This window comes from Anthonomus grandis, chromosome 5 (assembly GCF_022605725.1).
Source record: "Anthonomus grandis grandis chromosome 5, icAntGran1.3, whole genome shotgun sequence".
NCBI classification, from domain to species: Eukaryota; Metazoa; Arthropoda; class Insecta; order Coleoptera; family Curculionidae; genus Anthonomus; species Anthonomus grandis.
Window position 1 is genome coordinate 37,257,559 of NC_065550.1, and position 25,310 is coordinate 37,282,868.

A 25,310-nucleotide genomic window follows, 5' to 3' on the forward strand; every position below is an offset into this window, starting at 1 on the left:
TACTTAGGAAAGATTAATATTAATATAATCATATTTTTACATAAAATTAAAAAAAAAATACAATAACAACCCGAGCTCCGCCCGAGCCGTCGAAACAAATATAAGTATAATATGTGAACATTTTAAACTATTTTTTTTTACAACAAGGCTCTACTACGAAAAGTATGTATATCTAATTACCTTAAAAGAACATTCACTTAGACAAGTAACGAAAGAAACATCGCGAAACACGACAATTGTACCGACAAATGTCCAACGTAGTTCTTTTAAATTAAAAAAAAAAAAATGGTACGGATGGTTGTTGGTTTATTCACGTTGATATAAGCTGGAAAAAAAAAGAGTGAAATTAGGAATACAGACGTAGTTATGCATATGACTGACATACAATTTTTTATACGTCAGGGCAAAGATATCTCCCAAACTATATGAGTTAAAGTGAAAAGTTCTCTAGCAAAGTTGTATTAACTAAAAATAATTTTACCTAGACAGAGTGGGTCACAAAAAAATGAAGACATGAAGCGAGCATTACTTGCCAAATAATTTTTGCCTTTTAGAGGATTTTTTTCAAGAATTGTAACTACGGGTTCAACTCAGACTTGCAAAACTTGTACCAAAGTTAGTCTAGGATATCTGTTAATGACAAACAGTGATATTTTGTCATTCTTCTACTACATATACTTTGTCATATGTAAGTTCTTAATTGTATCCTTAAAATACTTTAATTTTTTGTTAAATATATCCCTTACTGTTGTGTAAGGTTAACTTAAGCATGATATTAAGTGTATTTTCGTATAATTTTTGAGAATGAAGTACATAACCTCAGTTTTTGTAGGGGGCAAAGCACCTTTTCAGGTAGACCTCCAATGGAAATTAATTATTTCAAGAATTCTTGGCATTTTTAAATTAAAGCCTCGACTAAGGACCTACATTTATTTCAAAAGACACCCTGGCCAATTCCTTTTTGCCTTAAATATACCTTGAAGACATTTTTGCTTTTTACTAAAGTGCCTGTAACTTTAACAGTACAAGACGTTTCATACATGAAATCTGCCCTCAGGAAGCTCTTTTCATTTGGGCGAAAGAATGATGAATGATTCTCTTGTATGGTTCCAAAGTTATGCCTGGAAATGTTTCCCGATGAAGTAGTTCCAAGTGAAAAAATGACGTTTCAGCAATTAAATGCCTCCTCAAGAGATGCCCAATTCATGTGAAAACATCTGAAGAATCCCTCAAAAGCTCCAGGAATCCTTTTTGTGTGTTTATTATTTACATTTACTTTAAATTCCCAGAATTAATCATTGATTTTAAATGAATGAATAACAAAATTGAAAATTGATTCAAAAGTGTGGAATCTTTTAGAGAAAGTTCTTTTAAATTTTTGGAAAAATTCATCATTTTTAAATGCCTGAAACATTTAAGAATTCACCTGAATAATCAAAAATTTACTTCAAATGAGCGAGGAAGATATGGCTTCAAGAGTCTGGAATGAGACCTGGAAAAAATCCCCTAAAGTTTCTTTAAAAATCTGGGACCTTTCCTGGAAATAATCATCTAATTCAAACATTTGGAAGAAAATTAAAAAGACCTAAAATGCCAGGAAGAAAAAATTTGAAAATTCCTTCAAAAGTTTGGAGAAAATGACATTAATAAACTTAGATATTTTGAACGTCCATATGTGTAATATATTTCAAAGTCTCTATAATAATTTCAATAATAAACATTTCAATAATAAATACTCTAAATGCCTGGACTAAAAATTAAAAGCGACCTAAAATTTCTAAGATACCAAGAGGAAAAATTGCTTAAAATATCGCACAGATATATCTAAAATGTCTATATCTTTTATTAGGACATAAATGTCGACTTAAAATGGCATCAAATGCCCGGGAGAGATCTAAAAAATTACGTTAATGTTCGAAATAGACCTGCAGCTAGCTTGAAATGTCTAAAACTTATGATATAGAATATAAATTTTCAGAAAATATTATTGGAAAACTTAAAAATTTCTCATAGAGTGAGGGAAAAACTTGAAAACCTGAGTAGCTTTTCTTGGAAAAAGAAAAACAAGTCAAAATTTCAATTAAAATTCACCAGAAAAAAAACCACTGAATCCTAAATAACGTTGGAACACGTATCGTGTGACAGTTAGTACTGTCTGAAAACCATATAAATTAATTGACCAATGTATGTAATTCTTCATATCTTTCAACGCGCTCCAGGCTAATTTTTTGGACCTAATGGAATTGGATTTTTTTTTATCACGCTCTCCAATATTTCAGAGTAATTTTTAATCTCTCTCAAGCATTTGATGGCATTTTCTGCTCTTCCAGAAATAAATTATCTTATAATTAATATTTCCGTTTTATTATTCTTTCGGTGCAAACCATAGGAGAGATAAATTCCTGCTGATTGAGGAAAATATCAAATGAAAAAAAAAACTTTCAAAAAGCGTCACCTTGAGTGCCTGGAATAATATCTCAAGTACTCGTCCCTCCAAATAAAAGTGAACATTCCAATTTGTCGTCATCTAATTCCAAAAATTTAATTTCCCATACATACGAGAAATCTGCTTATATTTAATAGGTTTTCACGATATTCTTCCGCTGTATAATGTGAAATAAAATGGATTTGAACTAGAGGTTCAATTTTCTCCTACTGACCATAATTTATTTTTCCTAATATAGGACTCAATAGAGAAGAAAATGAAGCAAATCCATGCATTAGGAGTTTATTTAGTCACCTTTTTCAAAATCATGTCCAAGAGGAGACAGTTTGGGGTAATTTGGGTCATAGGTCAACTTCAGATCCAAATGATTTTTGTCTTAAAATTTTCCATCGAAAAAATCATGAAAATCCATTCAATAGAATTTTTTTTATCAACAATGTTGAAAATTTTATCTGAATGAAATAAATGACAGTTTGAGATAACCTGCGCCATAAGTCAACTTCCAATCCTCAGATCAACTTGGTTTTTGTTCGTTAAAACCCTCTTAAGCTCTCATTAAAAAAAATCTCATGAATCCATGGATAAAAAATTATTTTATCCCGTGATAATGTGAGATCTATACAAGTTAAAATTCAATTTACACATTTCCTGAATTCGGATAAGTCGATATACTTACAGATTTAACTGTGGATTTAATAAAATTTTTCCTAGCGGTAAGGTCAAAGTCCGGATAGTTGTCGTACACCCTTTGACAGACAGTCTTCATAGTGATCTCCTCCAAGTTGGCGCCCTCTAGCACGCTCTTGATAAACGACTTGATCTCGTCGTCGGTCGGTGGTTCGCTGCCCTTTTTCTTCTTGACTAAGGGTTCGTCCTCTGAGGAGCTGCCCTCGTTGCCCGCCTTCTCTTCCTCCTCCTCTTCTTCCTCGGAGGACACGTCTTTGGCTTTACGACCCCTATGAACCAACAAAAAAAAAAAAAAAAAACACAATAAGTTTTACTTAATTAGTTCTGAGGGAAATTTCGTGTATGTAGTCATTTCCATGGGGGAGCAAAGAAATTCCGATTAAAAAGGTTAAAAAAAAAACCCGGTTGCCGATAATTGCGGTTTTTTGTATTATTTCACAGGGGTTGCCACATTTGGACGTTTTCCTTCCATTTATGGAGAAAACTAAATACATATTAAGGGATTTCTTAGAGGAACTAAATTTTGATTCAATATACTTAAGTACATGGAGGACCAAATTCGATGGTTAACATTAGAATGTCGCAGAGTTAATTAAAAAATTCAGAACATTTCCAAAGAAATTTATTTGAAAAATCTGAAAAAAAAAGTGCAGAGTAAAATAAATTACACTTTTTGTGTCTTATGTGATTTAAAATTGGTGGGATGTCTCTGCTTCTTTTTCTATGGATAATATATGGAATTACACCACATTTAATTACAGATTGATTGTAAAGGAAATATTTTAATGATAAATATATAGAAATTTTCTATCCGTCTTTCTCAAAGAGATTCTTCCTCAAAAAAATCGTACATGACTTATTTAAATCTTAAGATTGTTGTAAACCATTTGACAATATCAAGGTTTTTACAATCCCTTCACTAACCATTCAATCAAAATGGTTGCATATACAAGGAAACCTTTTTGACAAAGAAATTCACCTGCATTCATATGAAACTAAAATCCATACACAAGTTTTCAAAATATTTCAATTTTTGTAATTTTTTCCGTGAATTTTTTTCAAAGAAAGATTTCCACTACTCGTCGACCCTTAACCATTTAAACTTAAAGAAAGAAACGGAAATTCTATTTTGTAGGTTCCTGGAAGGATGTCCGCCATTCTCTTAAACCCGATAGAACACTCGTCTCTAATTAGGAATAAAGAATATATGAGTGTCCGGAATCAAAGGACCAAATCCGGAAACTTCAACCGATAACTAACTATTGCCAAACAGTGAATTGAAAAGTATTAACCGACTCACCGTTTTCCTTTGGCGCTACGGGGCGTGGCCGCCGCCCTTGCCGGTCTGCCCTTCTTCGAGGGCGTCTTGGCCGTCCTACCTCGGCTGTTTTTCGTTACGGATTTCCTTCGTTTCGAGGATGGTGCGTCCTACAACCGGAGATGAGCAAATTACAAACGATATTTTATTATTCAATACATATATGTTATATTTTGTAATAGAATTAGCATTTATAATGCTATACCTTCTTAGATCTATGGTATGGCTATGTATACATGGTAGGGGAGAGTTCCCTTGAAGTGGACAACCCATGAAACGGACACATCGGTTTATGCATGTTTGGTTACATATCTACCTATTTCTAATGCTTACTGTATATTAGTTGACCGTATAACGCGTGGTGGTTATCGTTTGGTATTAGTACACTCAGTGAAATATTTGTGGCAAGCAAAGTAAATATTTACCTGTTTTAAGAATTTATTTAGACTGGCTATTTTTCAAGATATACGAAAGATTTTTGTGTTGGTTGTTTGCTTACTAGGTCTAGTTTCACCCAGGTATGTTGATCTCATTTATATTTTAAACCATAAAAGTAAAAATACGGGTTCACTAAATAAATAGTCCACTAAGTTCACCAACGATATCCATGAATCGGACGTCCGATTCATGGAAACAAGGAATAAAGTTATGGGTAAAATAGTTGACCGATTTTTTTCTTTTAGGCTTGGCTTATTATGTCAAAGCGAACAAGAAAGACTGACGAAGAAATTCGTGAAGCTGTAGATGCAGTTGTAAACCAAGATTTGTCGATTCGGAGTGCAGCTAAAAACTTCGGCATTTCAAAGTCTTTATTAGCTGTACTTGTAAAAAAAGCGAAAAATGCGCCTGGCAATGAATTTGTTTACAACCGCAATATTGGAAACAGAAAAACTTTTTCGGCAGAACAGGAACAATTATTAGTTTCTTACTTTAAAACAACATCGAAAATGTGTCATGGCTTAACTACCACGCAAACAAGAGAGCTTGCATACCAGTTTGCATTGGCGAACAACATATCTATTCCATCACAATGGAAAAAAAATTCTAAAGCTGGAATTCACTGGCTTCATGGGTTTATGAAACGCAACAAGGATTTGTCGCTCCGTCAGCCGGAAAATACGTCTTTAAGCAGAGCATCTAGTTTTAATAAATCAAATGTAGGCACCTCAAACGTAAGGTTGTACAAGAAATATGGATTTTCAGCCAACATGATTTGGAACCTGGATGAAACCGGTTGTATGACAGTTACAAAATCACCAAAAGTTATAGCAGTAAGGGGTTCCAAACAGGTTGGTCAAATTGCATCTGCCGAAAGAGGAACGCTTGTCAACCCTGTATTCGTGTAGAACACCTGTATTCGTGTTTCCTCGGGTTTATTTTAAGGACATTATGCTTAAAGATGCACCGACAGGGTCTAAAGGGTTTGCAAATCCATCTGGGTGGATTACAGAAGAAATATTTGTAGAGTCTCTAAAGAATTTTGTTAACCATGTTTAACCCACGAGTGAAGATAAAGCTTTGATTATTATGGATAACCACATTACTCATGTGAATATACAAGTAATTAATTTTGCAAGGGAAAATAATATAATCATTTTAACACTCCCTCCCCACTGCAGTCACCGTATGCAACCACTTGATGTGACAGTTTACGGCCCTTTTAAGGCAAGGTACAAAGTGGCATTAAATAATTGGCTTGTCTCAAAGCCTGGCAAAACCGTTAGTCTATACGAAGTTGCAGGATTTGTTAATGTTGCATATAGTGAATCTTTTTCAATATTTGTAAGAGCTTTCTGAAAACAGGAATATATCCATTTAATTCATCAATATTTACTAAAGACGACTTTCTGGCATCATCTGTAACCGACAGGTAAAATCCTTGCAACAAAGAAATCCAAGAACAAGAAGTCCAATGATTTATCTGAAGTTGGAGGATTGAACATAGTTTCTCAGTCAACTTCTAACTCGAACACTTCAAATTCCTGTGGGCAGACCTCGAAGTTTAACAGCACCTGTTTGGAATTTAGCCCCTCAACTAGCTCTGACCATTCTAGACCTTGCTGTTCTAAAAGTGTGGGGAACTTAAATCGATCACAATTACATTACAAGGTCGAGCTCACCTGAAGTTCTTAGACCCTATCCAAAAGCAATGCCACGGAAATCAGTCCGAAGTAAAAGAAAAAAAGGAAAAAGTGTTGTTATAACTGACACTCCCGAAAAAGATGAACTTTTGAGAGCATTTGAGGAAAAGGCGAAGAAACGAAAAACAAATATAGGCTCTCAAAAAGCAAAAGTATCAGCAAAGAAAACTAAAATGAATATAAAGTTACCAAAAGTTGCTAAAAATGATTACGATTCTGATAGTGATATATCCTCGGAAATATCACTACACGATGAGTCTCCGATACCTGCTAACCTAGAAGGATTGTGTGAAGAAATGGTGGAAAAGAATAAAAATGATTCATGTGATCGAGAAGAAGAAAAGGAAAATTCAGTTTGACCAATCTGTCAAGGTTCCAGTGCAAACTTTGCACGAAATGGGCTCACAATTCTTGTGCAGTTCTGGGAAAGTTAAATTTTTTCTGTTACAAATGTTTTTAAATTTTTATACTGTATTGTAATCAGTTAATTATGAAAGCCGTATAAAAATCGTCTAGTGTCCATTTCATGGGAACAACCGTCCGTTTCATAGAAACCTGTTCATGAATCGGACACTTGGTAAACAATAAGAAAAATAAAATTTAAACATCTTGACTTTTCTTTTTATAACTTTTAAGTGTAGAAATATAAAGCCTGATTTTCTGACAAGCGTTGATATAAATATTTCAATTCCTAAATGAATCGTTTAGCCGCTAGAGCCATTCCAATAAAAATGTCCGGTTCAAGGGAACTCTCTCCTACTATGGAGTGTTTACTGGATCATTGACGGTCTCTTAAAATCAATTAGGGAAAGGAATCTTATGAAAAAATAATGCACTCAAAATCCTAACAATATTGAAATTTTAAATAAATATAAAAGTTATCGAAGCCTAAGAAGAAAAATTTAATATGATTTTTATAAAGTTAAATTGCACAATAAGATCATCAAGTCAAATGTAGAGGCTCTATTTTACACTTATATATTTTGCTATTTTATTATGTATCCTGATAATTCTGATAAAGGTTTCGGAAAAAATGTGACTTGTCGGGATTTGCATCTAGGCGACTCATTTATAAGATGAGATGTAACTTTAAATATAAGAAGAAATGAACTAGAATAGGTAGATAATCAACACGCACAGATTTTAAAAATCTATTTGTGTTGGTAAATACTGTTAGTGCATTGTATAAATGAGTTTTAGGGAGTGATTTAACCTTCAATTGGTAAACAAATTGATAAATTTGAGTTGGCTACTTACTTCGCTTTCGTCAGATGAGGCCCCGCTGATGCTGACCTCGTCCTCCTCGGAGGATCCGCCCTGTTTCTTCGGGCGGCCGCGTTTACGTTTGCTCGCGGAACGCGGTTTCTCGTCGCTCGCGTCCGACTCGCCGGGCGGCTTGAATTCCTCGTCGCTCGAACTGTCGTCTTTTAGGTTCGAACGTTTACCTGCAATATCAGCAACACGATTTTCTTTGTTTTATTGTTTTTTATGTGAGGAGAAAGTTTGACGACGTGACAGAGGCAAATCGACCTAAACGGAATGACGTTACGTACTCGACGTACACTACCGCTCAAAAGTATTTGCCCACCATGTATTCTTTTTAACATTTTAAATTAGATACAAAAATCTTATCTTTATACCTATATTTAGATTGTATCTCTTTTGTAAATTGCATATATGCTTAAATAGCACACCTCAACTATGGTTCGTTGAAAAACACTGAGTAATTAAAAAATAGTTTTGCAAATAACAAACAATGTAGTGAAAATAGGCACTTCTAAAAAACTAATCTGTTTACAGCTCGTTTCCGATGAAATTTGAAACATTTAAAGGTGTTTGGTCTTCAAGAATTGATTTTGTGTAACATTGGTAAATAATTTCGCTTGCTTATTGACGATTGTCACCGTTTGCTGGTTTTTCAACATTATTTAAAATGGATAACACAAAAGAGTTATCGGTAGAAACAAAAGGTATTATCATTGGACTTCATAAGGCTGATGGAAAGACTAACCTAACCGTCAAATTTCGACGGATTTGGGAATTCCAAGGCGGACTGTCGATTATAATGTTAGGAAATTCACCAGAGAAGGGACTATTAGCAACAAACCTCGATCGGGAATGCCAAAGGCAACAAGTTCAAAGGAGGATTTAAATATTATAATATAATTACGAGGGATGTCTTTTAGGTTTTGCATATAGAAACATAGAGGGCGTCACTAATCAAATGTCATTAGTCAAACTTTACTTTTCTTAAATTCAAAACGTCAGTGCGATACATATAGTTTTACAGCTACAGTGAATTTTTAAAGGTAGCAAATTGCGCATACCATGGAATTAAACAGAGAACATTTTCGGGCCATCATTTTTTACAATTTTCGAAGGCAATTATCTCAACAAGAATGCTGTGCTGAGTTGATTTCTGTTTTCGGTAATGAAGCACCACATCAGTCGACAGTTTCTCGTTGTTATGCAGAATTCAAGCGTGGACGGGTTAGTCTTAGCGACGATCCAAGATCAGGTGCACCAAAAACGGCTGTCACCCAAGAAAACATCGATGCTGTGCGTATGCTTATCACGGAAGATCGACATGTGACATATCGTGAGATTGAGGCTTCATTGGCGATTTCAAAGACCTCAATTCAAAAAATGTTGCATGAAGAATTACGGGTAAGAAAATTAGTTTCCCGCTGGATACCGCATCTGTTAACTGAAGAACAGAAAGAAGCTAGGGTGATGTGGTGTCAAACAACTCTAGACCGCTTTGAGGCAGGAAACTCTAAAAATGTGTACAGCATTGTCAGTGGTAATGAATCATGGATTTACTCATATGAACCTGAAAATAAACGTCAGTCGTCTGTATGGGTATTTCAAGATGAAGAAAAGCCAACAAAAGTCATTCGTTCTCGAAGTGTATCCAAAAAGATGGTTGCAACAGTTGTCTCAAAAGCAGGTCATGTTGCAACAATTCCTCTGGAGAATCAACGAACTGTTACTGCCGATTGGTACATTACCATTTGTTTGCCGAAAGTCATCGCTGAGCTTCGAAAAGCGAACCCACAACGACGAATCATCCTCCACCAAGACAATGCAAGTTCGCACACAGCCCGGAAAACTATTGAATTCTTAACTTATCAAAACGTCGAATTATTGGATCATCCTCCGTACAGTCCCGACCTAAGTCCCAACGATTTCTATACTTTTCCAAAAATCAAGAATGAACTGCGTGGTCAGAGGTTTCAGACGCCAGAGGAAGCAGTTAACGCCTTTAAAAATGCAATTTTGACAGTACCCACAAACGAGTGGAATAACAGCTTTGACAACTGGTTTGAGCGCATGCAAAAGTGCATTAAATTTCGTGGAGAATACTTTGAAAAACAATAAAGTCGTTAAAAGTTATTTTTTGTTTTATTCCAGCTGCATATGCAAAACTTAAAAGACAACCCTCGTACAAGCAAACGCAATAGACGCCTTACCGCCTTTGAAATCACAGCAAAAATCAACAAGGAGCGTAAAAAAGCGGTCAGTGTTTCGACAATAAAACGGCGACGTTTAGCTGTATCAAAACCGCTACTGAAGGATGTTAATAAGAAGAAAAGACTTGAGTGGGCCCAATCACACAAAGAATGGACCATTGGAAGAAAGTTCTCTGGAGTGACGAGTCGAAATTCGAGGATCTAATTAGAATAGATGGAATTCTTCGAAAAGAGGGTTACAAAACAATTTTAAGTGACCATGTACTTCCTTCTGGTACTCGAATAATTGGGGAAAACTTCATCTTTCAACATGACAATGACCCCAAGCACACGTCGAAATTGTGCAAGCAATATTTAGGTCAATCAACATCTTCTGAAAGTTATGGTATAGCCCCCACAATCACCGGACCTCAATCCTATCGAATTACTGTGGGATGAACTGGATAGACAAGTGCGAAAATCATGCCCCACATCAAAAGAAGACTTGTGGAGGATCATCCAAGAAGAGTGGCACAAAATACCTCAAGAAACTTTGGACAAATTAATTAGAAGACTACCGAAACTCTGTGAAGCCGTTATTAAAAATCGAGGCGGACATGTAGATGAATCCAAAATTTGATTTTCTTAAATTTAATTAATTGAAAAATGAATTGTTTATATTCATTTTGTGATAAATAAACCGTTTCATAAGAATAACTGATGGGTTTATTATTTTTAGTTATAACTTTAAAACAGTCATATGTGGGCAATTACTTTTGAGCGGTAGTGTAAGTGCACCCTCTAACTTTTGACGTCGCAGGGTATCCGTTACTATTTCTTTGTATAGTTATAGGAGAAAAGTTGACATGCCTTGGGCGCCACTCTAAATAATTAAAGAAGCTTAGAGTCCCCTCTAGCCTCTCGGGTAAGCCTTTAAACCGTGGAGAAACCAGGTAGATATTCAAAGTAGACTGTCCAGTTATTATGAAATCTTATTGCTATTAATCTTTATTATTAAAAACAGGTTTGGCTGCTTAAAATAAACGAACAAATGTTTCCTTAAAATCTAACAATTTCCATTACCAATTTCTATGATAGCACAGGCAGTTATTTAGGAAAATGTTCCGGAGAATTCGGCACCCTATTAAAAACAGTATGATTTATGGTGTTTTTATACAGACGGTTACGGATGACATTCGTGAATCAAAACACCAATCAAGCGAAGCAAACTCAATCAATCGGTCAACATTTACCCCTGCTCTTTTAATATACGGATTGTAATTAAGATATCAGGAATCCACACAATTTTTTTTGTGTTATTTCTGATAGTGTGTCTCCAATGAATAATGTGATGGAAATTACGAACCAGTTCCTTAATTAAGTTCATGTGGATTTATTTAATGTGTCTTCTGCAGATCTAAGGCTGACTTAAAAATAGATATAGGTATAATATAGATTTATAGATACAGTGGTATCCACCTATATATTTTTTTATTACAAACCATGTTATATTTTTATTTTAATTTTATTTTTCGTTGTATTTTGTAGTATTTTAAGGTTTTAATATAATTTTTGTTGCTGCCTTTACATGTAATTACTGTCTGCTCAGTGTTTGTAAAGAGAATCATAAATAAATAAAAGATAGTGTCCAGGTAGTAATTTAATAAAAACGCGCTGTTGACTTAAGTACAAAAAAATAGACCTTATACTCGTCATTATAATTACTGCATTGGAATTTTGATTATTAATATTTTGTTTGCAATAGTTTCCTTTTGTTAACTTATCAATTTTCTAGAGAAAAGAATGAACATTTAAATGCACGTTTCCAGTGTCTTATGAAAATTTATACGGGCTTTTGAGAGAAAAAAAAATTATTTTTAAAAAAGGTATTAATTTTTTTTACGAAATTTAAGTCTCAAACAAAAGACCTATGAATTTAATTTAACTATTACAAAAGTTTGTTTAATACTTAAATATATTATTGACCGGTTTGATTGAACGCGTATTCCACTGTTTTCTGAAAGAAAAAAATTTATTTTTTGGAAAATGCGAAGGAAAAAAACGATTTTTTAAAAAATTTCAAATATTACTCAAAAACCAGTAGAAATCAAATTTTAAAAATTAGTATGTAAATATCTTTAATCGGACACCTATTTCGGCGTTTTTCCCACGCAAAATAAATTTTTGAAAATATGTATATATTATATATTCTACAATTAAATTGATTGGACAGCTATTTCAACGTTTTTCAAATGAAAAATCCAAAAAACTCCCCTCAAAAATTACGGAAATATATTTTTTTAAATTTATATACAGTAGTGGCCAAAATTATAGCAACAAATCTGAATTTTACTAATATTTAATAATAACTATTATATGTAGGTTTTAATCGTAAAAGTACGCCACTGGTTTAGATGGCCTCTTAATATTTAAACAAAATTTCTCATTCAAATAAAAAAAGCCTACCTGTTTTTTTGCTGACAATAAATATTTATAATTGCAAATATTTCACCTGGTCATAATTATAGCAACATTTGAAATTTAGTGCTCTTTCAATCTGTTGAAGTGCAATATTGAAACAATTTATATTGTGATTTCTTGGTAGTTATTAACTTATTTAAATAACAGTATGAGTCGTGGTAAAACCGCGTCTGTTGAAGTGAGGCAACTTATAATTAATCAGTATAAGTCAGGCATCAAACAGTCATCCATTGCAAAAAATTTTGCTCTTCACAGATCAGTTGTATCACGTATAGTGAAAAGATACAATAACACAGGGCTGGTAGTACCCAAAAAAAATTCGGGACATCCCCGGAAAACTTCAAAAAAAAGTGACAAAATGATTGTTCGGATTTCCAGGCAAAACCCATTTTCGTCCTCTTCAAAAATTAAAGGGCTTTTGGATGGCAGTGGGTGTTCCGATCCCAGCAAAAAAGCCTCTTCTTTCCAAGAAGAACGTGAAGGCCTGACTTGAATTTGCTCGAGAACACCAGGGCTGGACTATTGATCAGTGGCGCAGAGTTATTTTTAGCGATGAATCAAAATTCAATTTATTTAAAAGTGATGGTGCTGCATACGTTCGACGTCCTGTAGGCAAAAGATTTAATCCTCGGTACACTTCTCCTACAGTTAAGCATGGTGGTGGTTCAGTTTTAGTGTGGGGCTGTTTTTCGGGGTATGGTATGGGACCTCTTCACAGAATAGAAGGGATTTATGTGCAAGGATATATTAAAGAATGTTATGTTACCCTATTCTGAAGAAAATATGCCGCTGTTATATCAATTTCAACATGACAATGATCCAAAACATTCTTCAAGGCTAATAAAAGAGTTTCTCCATGATGAAAAAATTAATGTTATGAAGTGGCCCTCCCAATCTCCGGATTTAAATCCAATAGAAAATCTTTGGGAAATTGTGGATAACAGGTGTAGAACCAGGAATTTCAAAAATGCTGGAGAACTTTTCGAAGCTCTTCAGGATACTTGGTTGTCAATCGATCATGATGTTATAAACAAACTTATTTTATTCATGCCAAAAAGATGCATTGCTGTTATAAGGGCTAAAGGGTACTATACTAAATACTAAAGAATATTATTGTATTGTAATCTTATTTTGACTTTGGAGAATAAATAAATTGATTTTTCTAAAATGTGTTGCTATAATTTTGTCCAACCCGTTTCCTAAAAAAAATTCCCATTTTTTATTTCTTTTATAAAGTAACAAAAAAATAAACATAAATAAAAAGCTTTGTAAAAAATACATCATAATATATACCAGTTTTTTTTCTAATCTACCACATAATTTGAAGGAAAAATGTACTTGTTGCTATAATTATGGCCACTACTGTACATATTCTTCAATTAAATTGACCAAACACGTTATTCAGCATTTTTCAAAAAAAAAAATAGAACAAAGACCTTTTTTTTTAAATGAAAAATTCAAAAAAATTGGTATAACTCAAAAACAGCAAAAAATACATTTTTGAAAATTTGTATAAAAATTGTTAAATTAAATTGTTTAGACATCTATTTCACGGTTTAAAAAAAAAAATTAAATTTTAAAGCGAAAATATCTAAAAGAAGTTCATTTATTTTATGAAAAATCTAAGAAATAGCTGTAACTTAAAAACCACTAAAAATACGTTTTTGAGAATTTCTATACAAATCCTTCAATTAAATTGAATAGATAGGTAACTAGTACAGCGCTTTTCAAAAATTTTTGAAAAAAAAGTTGTCCAAGAAAGAAATCAAAAAAAATACTGAAAATACATTTTTCAAAATTTGTATACATGCTCTTCGATTAGACTGATTAGACACCTATTTTAGCATTTTTCAAGAAATGCATAAGATTTTAAAAGATTTTTTTTGTGGAAGGTATTTTTTTTTAATAAAAAATCGTTACAACTCAAATCAAATGTTTAAAAGTTTACATACCCATTTTTCTATCAAATTGATTAAATACCTATTTCATTTTTGCTCAAAAAATTTATAAAACATTAAATAAAAAAAATTGTTGAAAGTTTGTAAAGGCTCAAATGATGCTGAAACACAAAAAAAATAAAAATGAGTATAATGAAATACTTCTGTAGACTCTGCACACATCAACTCCTAACCTAATCTATTAAGCTAAAATAACAAACAGCATTTTCTACATATTATGCTCGCCAGAAAACTACCAAACTACAAGCAAACTAAAAGCGGGAAAAAATGGACTCTTCAATACCTTTATCCCGTCTAGCCCTAGACGTTTGTTTCTCGTCACTGCTGTAGTCATCGTGAGACGAATACCCTAGAGACAAAGATTGTATTAAACCTAAAATACAAAGCCCACATTTTTACCATTGCTCACACCCACCATCATCATACCGAATAACCCCACTGTACGTTACACGCCTATTTTTCATTTATTGTTTATTTCCTCAAAAAAAAAAAAAAAATACCTATTTTAGTACCTCTATTGTTAGCCCTGACCGCCGAAGCCCTTTTAGGCCTGCCGGTGCCCACCGGTTTACCGGAATCCTTCGGTTCCATCAGAAACTCCAATATCCGATCGGAGATTTCGTCCTTGTTGCCCGTCTTGCCCAAATCCAGGATCTCGCACATTATTTTAAGGCTCTTCATCTGCACATTAGGTGTAATCCATAATTAATTAAATATATTTTTTTTCGTTTCAATAATTTCTTACGTCCTGTTTCTTCAAATTCTCCTGCTTGGTTTTGAACTCGTCCGAGTCGTTTTCGAAGCCAAACCCGCAGAATAGTCGGATGTTTTTCTTGTAAGTCAACTTCTGCCCCGGCTGATCGAAGAGGAATTTGTGCAGGAACTTCAGGTCGTCGCCCCGGCTTCGGGAGATGGCCGCCTCTACTCGCGGGATTTCGCCCAGTTTTGTGCCTTTACCTTCTTCGAATTCAATTTTACCCTGGAAAGTTGTATTTTAGGTATTTTCGCAGATCGATAGTGATTTTTTAAAGGAAATGACGTTTTGTTATTGCATCAATGCATTTGCATTGCAAATTCATCGCAATATTATAATAATATAATAATAAGCCTTTATTTCCAACAGGCAACTTGCCCAATAACAGGAAACAGTTACAAACAAACCTAAAAGAATGAAAAGAAAAAAAGTAAAGTAAAGTCACAATCTCAAAAGTTATCCAAAAAATTAGAACAAATAACTATTAATATGATATAAAAACCCAATTATAAAAGTTTAACAAGATAATCACATATTCAACAAATATACAAGCAATATACCTACTAACTATAACTTAAGCACATGGGTCTTAATCCCAAGAGTAATGATCCACCAAGATATCGACAATCACATGAACCGGAGAGAAATTTATATCGCACATGTGACAGATCCGATTAAATATAGCGCATATTGTATATAGTGGCGATTTCAACAGGATGTTAGTATGAGGTCTTGGCAGAAAGAATGTTAGGGGATGTCTAGCATTAAGCCTAGGCACCATGAAACGTACAGCAGAAAGAAGTATAGGACTATCAATGAATCCATTCAGTAACCCATGCAGGAATTTTACAGAGAAGATCATTCTTCTGAGATGTAGTGGATGTAGATTGAAGCGTCCCAATAGTTGCCGATGATCAAACCCTCTAACCGGATATATTCCATCCTGCCTGAAGGCCAAAAACTTAGCAAATGTAATGATATTATGATGATAGTAGGTGAGATATCGCATTTTTGGAGCCCATTTTTGGCCTCAAAAACGAGGTCAAAAAATGACTTTTTCCGAATTTTCAAAGTGCTGTCATTCAGTTAGTTTTGCTCGAATCTCGTTATAACCCGGTATTTTCGTAATGTAGATGGTTTAAAGAAAACGCTGGTATAGTTAGTTCGATTTCGAAAAAAAAAAATTTTGATGAAAAAAATCGATACGGGGGGGTATACCCGAAAAACGAAAAAACCCAAACTTTGGAGGTCGATATCTCGGCTTTTACCAAACCGATCTGGAAAATTCCAACGGTTTTGTCTTAGTTTTGTTTTTCTGAATCCAACGAGACCATCCGCAAGGTCGTAGCTCTGATAATAGCTGAGGTATCGCATTTTTGGAGCCCATTTTTGGCCTCAAAAACGAGGTCGAAAAATGGCTTTTTCCGAATTTTCAAAGTGCTGTCATTCAGTTAGTTCTGCTCGAATCTCATTATAACCCGGTATTTTCGTAATGTAGGTGGTCTAAAGAAGACGCTGGTATAGTTAGTTCGATTTAAAAAAAAAATTTTTTTGGTGAAAAAAATCGATGCGGGGGGGTATGTGCACAGATGCTAAGGGCATCTATATTTGAGAGGCATTTTCAAGGTGAGCTCTAACTCTTGCATTATATAATCTTACTACTGTAGGGATTATTTATTAAGGAACAAAATTGTATAACCATTTTCCTCTGGAAATTTTCAGTCAATTTTTTATTAATTCATCATTCAACTTTTCCCAATCTTAAAAATGTAATGTAATGTAAAAACCATTTATTTGTATTTATGTTAAGCTACTTTTATATATAGGGCGTTCAAGCTAATATCTTGGTTATTTGTTGCATGATCTTTTTCCATTTCGGTAGGAGGTTGTATTGGACATTTAGGGTTAGAACTGCGATACCTTATAGACGTACGTTTTAATGGAGTTTAATATTTTTCGATTTAAGAAGTACACTACCCTTATTCTATATTATTGACATTTTTATAATTTGATCTCTTCTTATAATAGAGCACTTTTCAATTTGAATAATAATTTGTAAACCTTTTTTTGGCTCTATCTTAATAAGGTCAAGAAAGGATTTCCCAGTAAACTCTACAATTTGAGTAGGCTTCGACTTTGTCAAGGTTTTATGGAAATATCGATTCAGAATTAAAATGTTCCAGTTCAGACTAGGAAATATGACAGCAGGGTGATTGATTATACACAAAGTGTTATAATGATCTTGCCGTTTGCACAATAAACTTTTATCGATATACTCTAGACTTACCGGCTCTTTTTTTGCTTCAGGTTCGTCATATCTCTGGACATTCTTCCTCTCTCTCTTGCCGCTGGTCTCCAACGGCTGATCCAGCAGGGGGACACCCTTTTTCTTTTTTCCTTTTTTATTCTCTTCTTCTTCTTCCTCAACTTCTTCCTCCTCCTCTTCCTCCTGGTCCTCCTCTATAAAAATGTCATTGTCAATTTTTGTAAAACCAAAGGAAAAGTTACGCAAAGTGAAATGCAACTCTGTTTACAAAATGTAGCAGAACATGTCCTGTGCTATTCACAGTATTTTTCAAAAAGGAACAATTTAGGTACTCCCTACAATCTTTTTTTAATTTTAGGTTTTTTATTATTTAATTTGATTCTTGACAAGAGATAACAGGAAAATATTCTAATGGTTCACATTTAAAAAAAATATTTTGACATTTTCATTTTGTGGAAGATTCTGTGCATTCATACTTTTTATACTTTCCCAAAAGTCAACGATAAGCCGACAAAGGGCAATAGACCAGGTACTCAGGGATTCAAAAAAAAATATTCAAAAAAATCTATCTTGAGTACTTTTAAAATTATAGGCATTCATAGAAATTCCGAAAAAATTCACACACCCTGTTGACCTTTTTAGTACTGTGGCTACAAATTTTAGAATTTCTTAACAATTTTTTTTAATGTAACCCTAAATAACCTTTCGATAAATTACAAAACAAAATTCAAACACAACTGTTCACATTTTTACAAAATTATCAGATTTTTGCGCGACTTGTGTTGAAAATTGTGTCTTTTGACCATCATTTCCCAAATTTGACTAACTACTTCACTGCTTGGCAAGTGATTTCAAAAGTTGGCATGGCGTATCTAATCTAGATTTCAAAATGGTAAGATACTTGCTAGATTATTGCTTCAATAGGTGCGTATTTTTATTTTTTTTAGTACATAGTCAACTATTCTAGGCTAAGTTAATTTTACATTCAAAATAAATGAAATAAAAGATTATTGGACTTGATATGGATTTTGGCTCTTTTCTGGACTATCGATACCTGTGTGATTGTGTAATTAGTAAACGAAACCATGCCAGATCGTTATACTGCTCGGGAATATGCTAACATGCATCTCATCTATGGAGAATGTATCGTCAAAGGCACCCAAATGAAGAGCGTTATCCAGATTACAGAGTATTTCTAAATGTGCATCGATTACTTCTAGAGGGCCGATTCCCAAATCAAATGGGTGCTGCAGGCAGACCGCGCTTGTCCTACGAAGCCGAAGTCTTACAAGAAGTTGCACGTAATCCGATTATCTCTATGTCTATAAAAGTTCGGCACATCGAATATTGAAAAGAAACCAGTACCACGTACAACGAGTACAAAGTTTATTACCTCGAGACTACCCGGCAAAACTTGAATTTTGTCAAATAATGTTGCAAAGACAGAGAAATTCATGGAAAGAATTTCATGGTCCGATAAACCGACTTTAAAGAAGGATCGATACATAAATCTCCACAACTAACATGAATAAGTGGCATGTGGAAAATCCACATTTACAGCGAGAGGACCGGTCATCACAATACCAGTTTAAAGTAAACATGTGGACAGAAATACTTAATGGTAGAGTTATTAGACCATTCGAGTTGCCGGAAAATTTGAACGCCGAAGTTTACCTAGATTTCTTGGAAAATCATTTACCAGACTTACTAGAAGATGTGCCACTTAATATTTACCGAAACATGTGGTTTCAACATACGGCTGCCCGGTCCACTAAGCTCGTCCAGTAAGGGAATTTCTGGACAGAGAATAACCGAACAGGTGGATAGGGCGTGGTGAAACAATCGCGTGGCCGCCACGTTCACCCGATTTAAATCATTTGGATTTCTTTTATTGGGGAGCAATAAAAGACAAAGTCTACAACAAACCTATAGAAGAGGTAGCTGAACTGCGCCACAAAAAACCAGCAGGCGCTGCACAGATCAACAATGGAAGATTAATAACGCGATCTTTTCTAAAAAGGTGTAGCGTTTTACTTTGCTATTCCTTATTTTCACTAACGCTCCATTGATATTTCATAAATTTCAATAATTATATTAATAATTTCAGTCAACTTCTTTTATCGATATGTCTTTAAGTTCACACTGTCAATGACACATTACTACTGTAACGCATCACTCTCCTGGTTTAATTATTCATGCTTTCTGTTGACGGTCCGTCACTCTTCTGGTTGGTCTTGATTGATGTTTTCTCTGATTGGAATGACATTGACAGCTCAGGCGAGAGGTGGGGTCGTAACTTATTTAGTCGGTACTGCATCCATTTTTCGAGGACTTGTTCCCGTGTCGCAGGTAGAAGCGCACGTAAAAGGCCAGTTTTTTATTTCCGAAATGTGTGAAGCAGGAAGTGGCCAATATGGTTTATAATTTATAGTCCTTAATCTTGTTCCTTTAGGGAACTGTTTATTTCATAATTCTGGTGCAGGATGCCCGAGATTTTGATGGATAGATAATGAAACTTAGCAAGGTGAGTGTGTCCCATTTTGAACGCCATTCATTTTTATCGACAGTGAATACAATGGCAACCGTTGTTTTAGGGTTTTACTTTTCCGTTTTCCTCTTTATTCGTCTTCAATTGTTGATGGCTGCAGGATTTTGATTTCCCCGAGAAATTGCTATAAGCTGTGGAGCTGGAGCCAGAGTTAGGGCTAGTATTAGAGATTCCCAGTCCAGATAGCTAAGCTACAAATGGCATACATTCACAGCCTCGATTTTGAAGGCTAGCCGTTCATTTCTTGGAGGAATATACAGGTCAGTTTATTCCATTTATTTAAATATTATTAACTAGAGATTTGTCTCACATATTTAAATTTTTATTAATATATCTTTAAAATCAATATCATAATTTAATATGTCAATTTCCTATCTATAATTTTAGTTATTTTTTTGTTCAGTATTTTTCAGTACCTTTTTTGGTAGTTAAGTAGATATAACTCGGTTAAGGCTGATATGCCTTAGGTAAAAAGGTTCATGAACTTTCCCCTGCGTAATACAAATATTTACTAAAAAACTTTAATAATTGCAATTTATTTTTCAAGTGCTGAAATCTACCTAGTAGCTTAATCATAATTTAAATGTTACTTTTGACAAACTTCTTTTATTTAATCATATCAACATTATTCATATTTTAATTCATAATAAATTATTAACATTTAACAGATTAGAAAATGAGGTGTATACATATCTTTGATGTAAATATAATTTGGTTGTATTGTTTAGATATTTTTTTTTGCCTCTAAATCTACTTTATCCAGGGTCATTTAATTGTTAATTTAAACCTATATACCAAGTGTTTTTCTTAGTTTTCTTTCATTTATAAAAAAAAAAAAACTAAGTGGCGCCCTCTTATTTAATAGTTATAATCAAGCTTATATTTTTTATTAGCCAGTCATAAGTGAACCTTCGAACAATCCCAAGCCTCCAATAATTCTGAGCTACCGTCTGCAAACTCTTGGCAAAATAGTAACACTGTAAAGTTAACGCCACAAAGGATTAGAATGTGTATCAGGAATGAGGGCAGACAATTTGTGTATTTATTGTAACTCTAATAAAGTTTTGTTTCATTTACTTTGATTTTGTTTTATTATTTATTTTGACTATAAAATTAACTTAGTTTAGAGCAGCGGCGTACATTTGACTATGTACTAAAAAAAAATAAAAATACACACCTACCTATTGCAGCAAATATCTTACCATTTTGAAATCTCGATTAGATACGCCACGCCAACTTTTGAAATCACTTGCCAAACAGTGAGAAGTAATTTTCTTTTCCAGAACAGTTACGTTAAATTTGGGAAATAATGGTCAAAAGACACAATTTACAACACAAGTCACGCAAAAATCTGATAATTTCGTAAAAATGTGAACAGTTTTGTAATTTATCGCGAGTTATTCAGGGTTACATTAAAATAACAATCGTTAAGAAATTCAAAAATTTGTAGCCGCAGTACTAAAAAGATCAACAGGGGGTGTCAATTTTTTTCGGTATTTCTATGAATGCCTATAATTTTAAAAGTACTCAAGATTCCAGTTGCTTACTATTATTTTTTTTTTCAATTTTCAATTCATGTAAAGTAGAAGATTGACCATGCTATTTTTCTTTCACTCAAAAAAATTATCTATTACTTTCTCTATCCATTATAAATTTTCCCTTCAAGAGTCTCTTTCTCTAGCTTTAGTATGTATGTATGTAATTCATAATGTTACCATGGCACAGATTTATTTTTTACATTTATAGAGGGGTCACTGAACATAATAAACTGCATATAATATCTGAATTAAATTATTCATGGAATAATGATGACAAACAGTACACTTCAAAAATAAAAATATCCCTTTAATACTATCAATTCATTTAATACTATCAATTCACCAATTACTTATTAAGTTGTTTATTTCAAATAAATTGTTACTAAAATTTTCCCTATTTGTTGCCATAACATTGGTTCTGATGGTTTTTCATTGCCACTTTCATAAACGCTTTTATTTTTCACCTCATAGCCATTTGACTCTTGATTTTTTTACTCAATTATTTGCATTTTCCATAATGACCATCCTGTCCTAATAAATAAATAAATAAATAAATTTTTTCACAGGAATATTATAGTTTTGATATACCTTTTGATTTTAATTCACCAAGATTCACTGTTATTTGTTGTAAATGTGTGCAGAGCAATGTAATAATAAGGCATTAATTCTAAATTTGACTCTACTCACTAGAGTGCTACATTTTTCAATTATAGCATAATTATTTATCTAAATCAGTCGATAACAATTTTTCTCTCTTGTTATTGACATACTTCTTCATCATTAGGTGCATTATGTACTAAAATCTATTTTTGCTAATACATAATCAATTATTGATTTACTATTTTTATGCAATCTATGACTTTTAGCTTTTTTTCAAATATTTGCAATAGGTTCAATTCTGTACACTCAAACCACATATATTAAAATCACCTAATATAACACAAAGTTTCTTTATTTTTAAGTATATTTGGTTAGTTATTAGTTGTATTTATAAAATAGGAGCAAATGTATATCAAAATTAATAAACATTACCTTCTTCGTCATCCTTTTCACTGGCATTGCTGCTCTTTTCTTCCTTTTCTTTGCTAGCCTTTTTCTCCTTTTTGGGCTTCTCTTTCTTTACAGCTTTCTCCGGTTTATCATCAGTTTTCTTTACTTCTTCTTCTTCTTCTGCTGCTGATTTGTTGTCACCCTCCTCAGATTTTGCCTCTTTATCTTCCTCTTTTACCTCAATGTCTTCTTTTTTATTTTTTGTGTCATTCTCCTTAAAAACACATTTATTATCTTTTATAAATTTCTATTTAATAAATTATCTTTAATATCTATCTTTAATAAATTTCCAACTAACAGTATAATCACTATACTTTATATTTACCAAAACTAAACATCAACTAAATCGTTATTTTTCAAGGAACACTCCTAATCAAACTCACAAATGACTTGTAAGACATCTTGAAGATGTCAATATTAGTAGGACAAGAATTTGCTAATTTAGAGGATCTTAAAATAAAGAATTTAAGCCCAGTCTGCCTATAGGGTTGATTAAACATTTGAACATATTGTTGTTTCCTTTGTTAGAACAGTAAGTCCTATGGAAGCCAACAGTAGAGGACTATCTACTAGAGAGTTCATAAGTTGAAAAAACATTTTTAAATTAACTTCATCCCTTATATCCTTCAGAGTGAGCAGAGAAAAGGACTCATCAACGGTCCATAGTCATAATGAAAACCCTCCGGGGGCATGCCATAAAATGTAATAACTTTCCATGTACCTGTTCAATTCTGCGAATGTGACAAGTATAAGCGGGATTCCATACAGAGGAATAGTACCCAATAATAAGTCCAATTAAGGAACAATATATTTGTTTAGAGCCTTGAATATAATTTTATCAATGTGTTCTACAAAAGATAGCGAGTGATCAATTGTAAGTCCACAATAGACAGACTCAAAAATCAAATTGTTTTTCTTCTTTGAGAAAATGGCACTTGGTTTTGTTGTGAGTGGGGCACCTTGTGTTTCCCACTGTGACCCTAGGTCTATTTTGGCTAAGATGTATTATGTGCTTAGATGTATCTAATTTCATGCCATTAAATTGATACACAATACAAACATTTTTAAAGTCCATTAAAATAAATAACTTAATACCCCTTACCTCTTTACTTCCTCCTTTTTTCTCGGCATTCTCACCGTCCTCCTTTTTCTCAGAAGTTTCAGACTCATGTTCCGATTCTCCTTCTCCCTCGGTGCTTTCCTCTTGCACCTTCTCGTCCTTACCTGCCGAGTTCACATTGTTCTCAGCTGGTTTCTTTGGGTCAGACTCCTCTTTTGCATCCATCGAGTCCTGTGAGGACTCATCTGTGTGGTTTTCTGCTGCACTTTTGTCATTTGCCTACGGAACGATCAGATATGTATCAGATAACCCCAGTTTTTTTTTAGTTTAAAAAAGTTCCCTCAGGAGCGTCCTGGAGGGTTATTACATTGAAAATGTGTTATAGGCATCATAATGAGTTTATTAGGCAAAGTCAAATCGGTGAAAGGCAAAAAGTAAACACTCCCTTAAAGGGGGTCCCAAGCTCTATTTCAAAAGGCTGTACATCAGCAACTTTTAGTAACCGAAAATGAAAAATGCCCCCCCGGGGGTGATTCGGGGTCGTGGAATCCGAAAATCACCCCATATTACCCCCAAATGGTATAGTTAGAGGGTAAAAACGTTTTCCCGCTTTTTCGGGCATCAACACGCCATATTGCTTTCGTGCCAAACAAACATTCGAGTTTCTCGACGTAACCGCGACCGATTTTCGCGAAATAAAAAGCGAGAGGGGCGCCGGGACGTGGCCCCACGTAATTTTCTTATTAAAACGACTCTAAAATGATTTACTTACTTCTGACAAAGCACTTTTTACGGAATCACCTTCAGTAGACATCGCAAATGTCATGTATACCGCGTCTATACGCTCTAGAATAATGGCGGACCAATGGGAAGCGTAAGAAGCGATACGGAATTGCGGCGGACCAAGCGAAGTCGATGTCAACAAAGTCGTTGTCGGGTCTGGTGTAATTGGCTGGTCCGCTGGGACACTGGGGATGCGATCGGGGTTATTTACTTATGTCCGAATGCACGTTTTTTTAATGTGGAATTATTTATTAGTGGAGCACCATAGTCGGGTGTTATATAAAATTAGATGCTAATTGAATAATACGCGTTACGGCCCTGCGCTACACAAGAAATGCGAAATTTATTCTCGAATTTAGTAACTTGTTTTATCTTAAGGGTTTGCTATACTGTAACGTCAGTGTTGCCAGCATGAGGTAAGGTAAAAATAAATTTCCTTGAATGTATTAGGTCGACAGTGTTGCCAAAGGTACCTTCTATAGTGGAGCATTAATTTCCTCTAAATCCTCGACTTCTGGTCGAACTATTTCAAAAGATATTTAAAGCTAATTATAAGTAAATTGTACACGTGTTACCGTTAACAGATAAATTAATTAAAATTTCCCTAGAATATATTCTGTTGGCAACATTGTAGAGTTGACACCATAGTGACACGAACCGATAAATGTATCTGAACCTTTGAATAAAGAAAACAAGTTTTGTTTGATTGAATTCTTTATTCAAAGATCTGAACTGGTAAAATAACCGCCGCCTGGGGGCCGCCACTTTTATAGTGATTGTATTTTTTTAACGTTGGTTACCCTGACTGAACATTTTCAGTGTTGCCAA

At 33.9% G+C, this 25,310-nt stretch overlaps 1 protein-coding gene and 1 long non-coding RNA gene across 8 annotated transcripts; one reads left to right on the top strand and one right to left on the bottom strand.

The window, feature by feature from the left end:
* Nucleotides 1–24,851, bottom strand: LOC126736281 (protein DEK-like). Of its 7 annotated transcripts, none has more exons than XM_050440563.1 (11): nucleotides 24,472–24,851; nucleotides 23,742–23,978; nucleotides 22,622–22,853; nucleotides 17,525–17,697; nucleotides 15,229–15,462; nucleotides 14,996–15,164; nucleotides 14,767–14,856; nucleotides 7,850–8,016; nucleotides 4,434–4,561; nucleotides 3,123–3,402; nucleotides 1–325 (listed from the first exon to the last, which is right to left on the bottom strand). In XM_050440563.1, the coding sequence occupies exons 1-11, from the start codon at nucleotides 24,523–24,525 to the stop codon at nucleotides 311–313; spliced, it is 1,779 nt and encodes a 592-aa protein (XP_050296520.1). In that variant the 5' UTR covers nucleotides 24,526–24,851; the 3' UTR covers nucleotides 1–310. The 7 variants fall into 7 exon arrangements, with proteins under 7 accessions (XP_050296520.1, XP_050296522.1, XP_050296517.1 ...); XM_050440565.1 differs by having other exon boundaries at nucleotides 14,767–14,832; nucleotides 14,984–15,164; XM_050440560.1 differs by having other exon boundaries at nucleotides 7,850–8,037; nucleotides 24,472–24,850.
* Nucleotides 19,530–21,069, top strand: LOC126736282 (uncharacterized). The gene is made up of 3 exons (XR_007660649.1): nucleotides 19,530–20,027; nucleotides 20,098–20,311; nucleotides 20,945–21,069. It is a non-coding gene; the product is annotated as an uncharacterized LOC126736282 (long non-coding RNA).
* Nucleotides 24,852–25,310: the final 459 nt, after the last annotated feature.

Coding starts and splice junctions, on each gene's coding strand:
- LOC126736281 (XM_050440560.1), bottom strand. CDS start 24,525: ATGACATTTGCGATGTCTACTGAAGGTGATTCCGTAAAAAGTGCTTTG. Junction 22,854..23,741: donor AAAAAGGAGGAAGTAAAGAG/GTAAGGGGTATT, acceptor TGTGTTTTTAAG/GAGAATGACACAAAAAATAA. Junction 3,403..4,433: donor CGTAGCGCCAAAGGAAAACG/GTGAGTCGGTTA, acceptor GTTGGTTCATAG/GGGTCGTAAAGCCAAAGACG.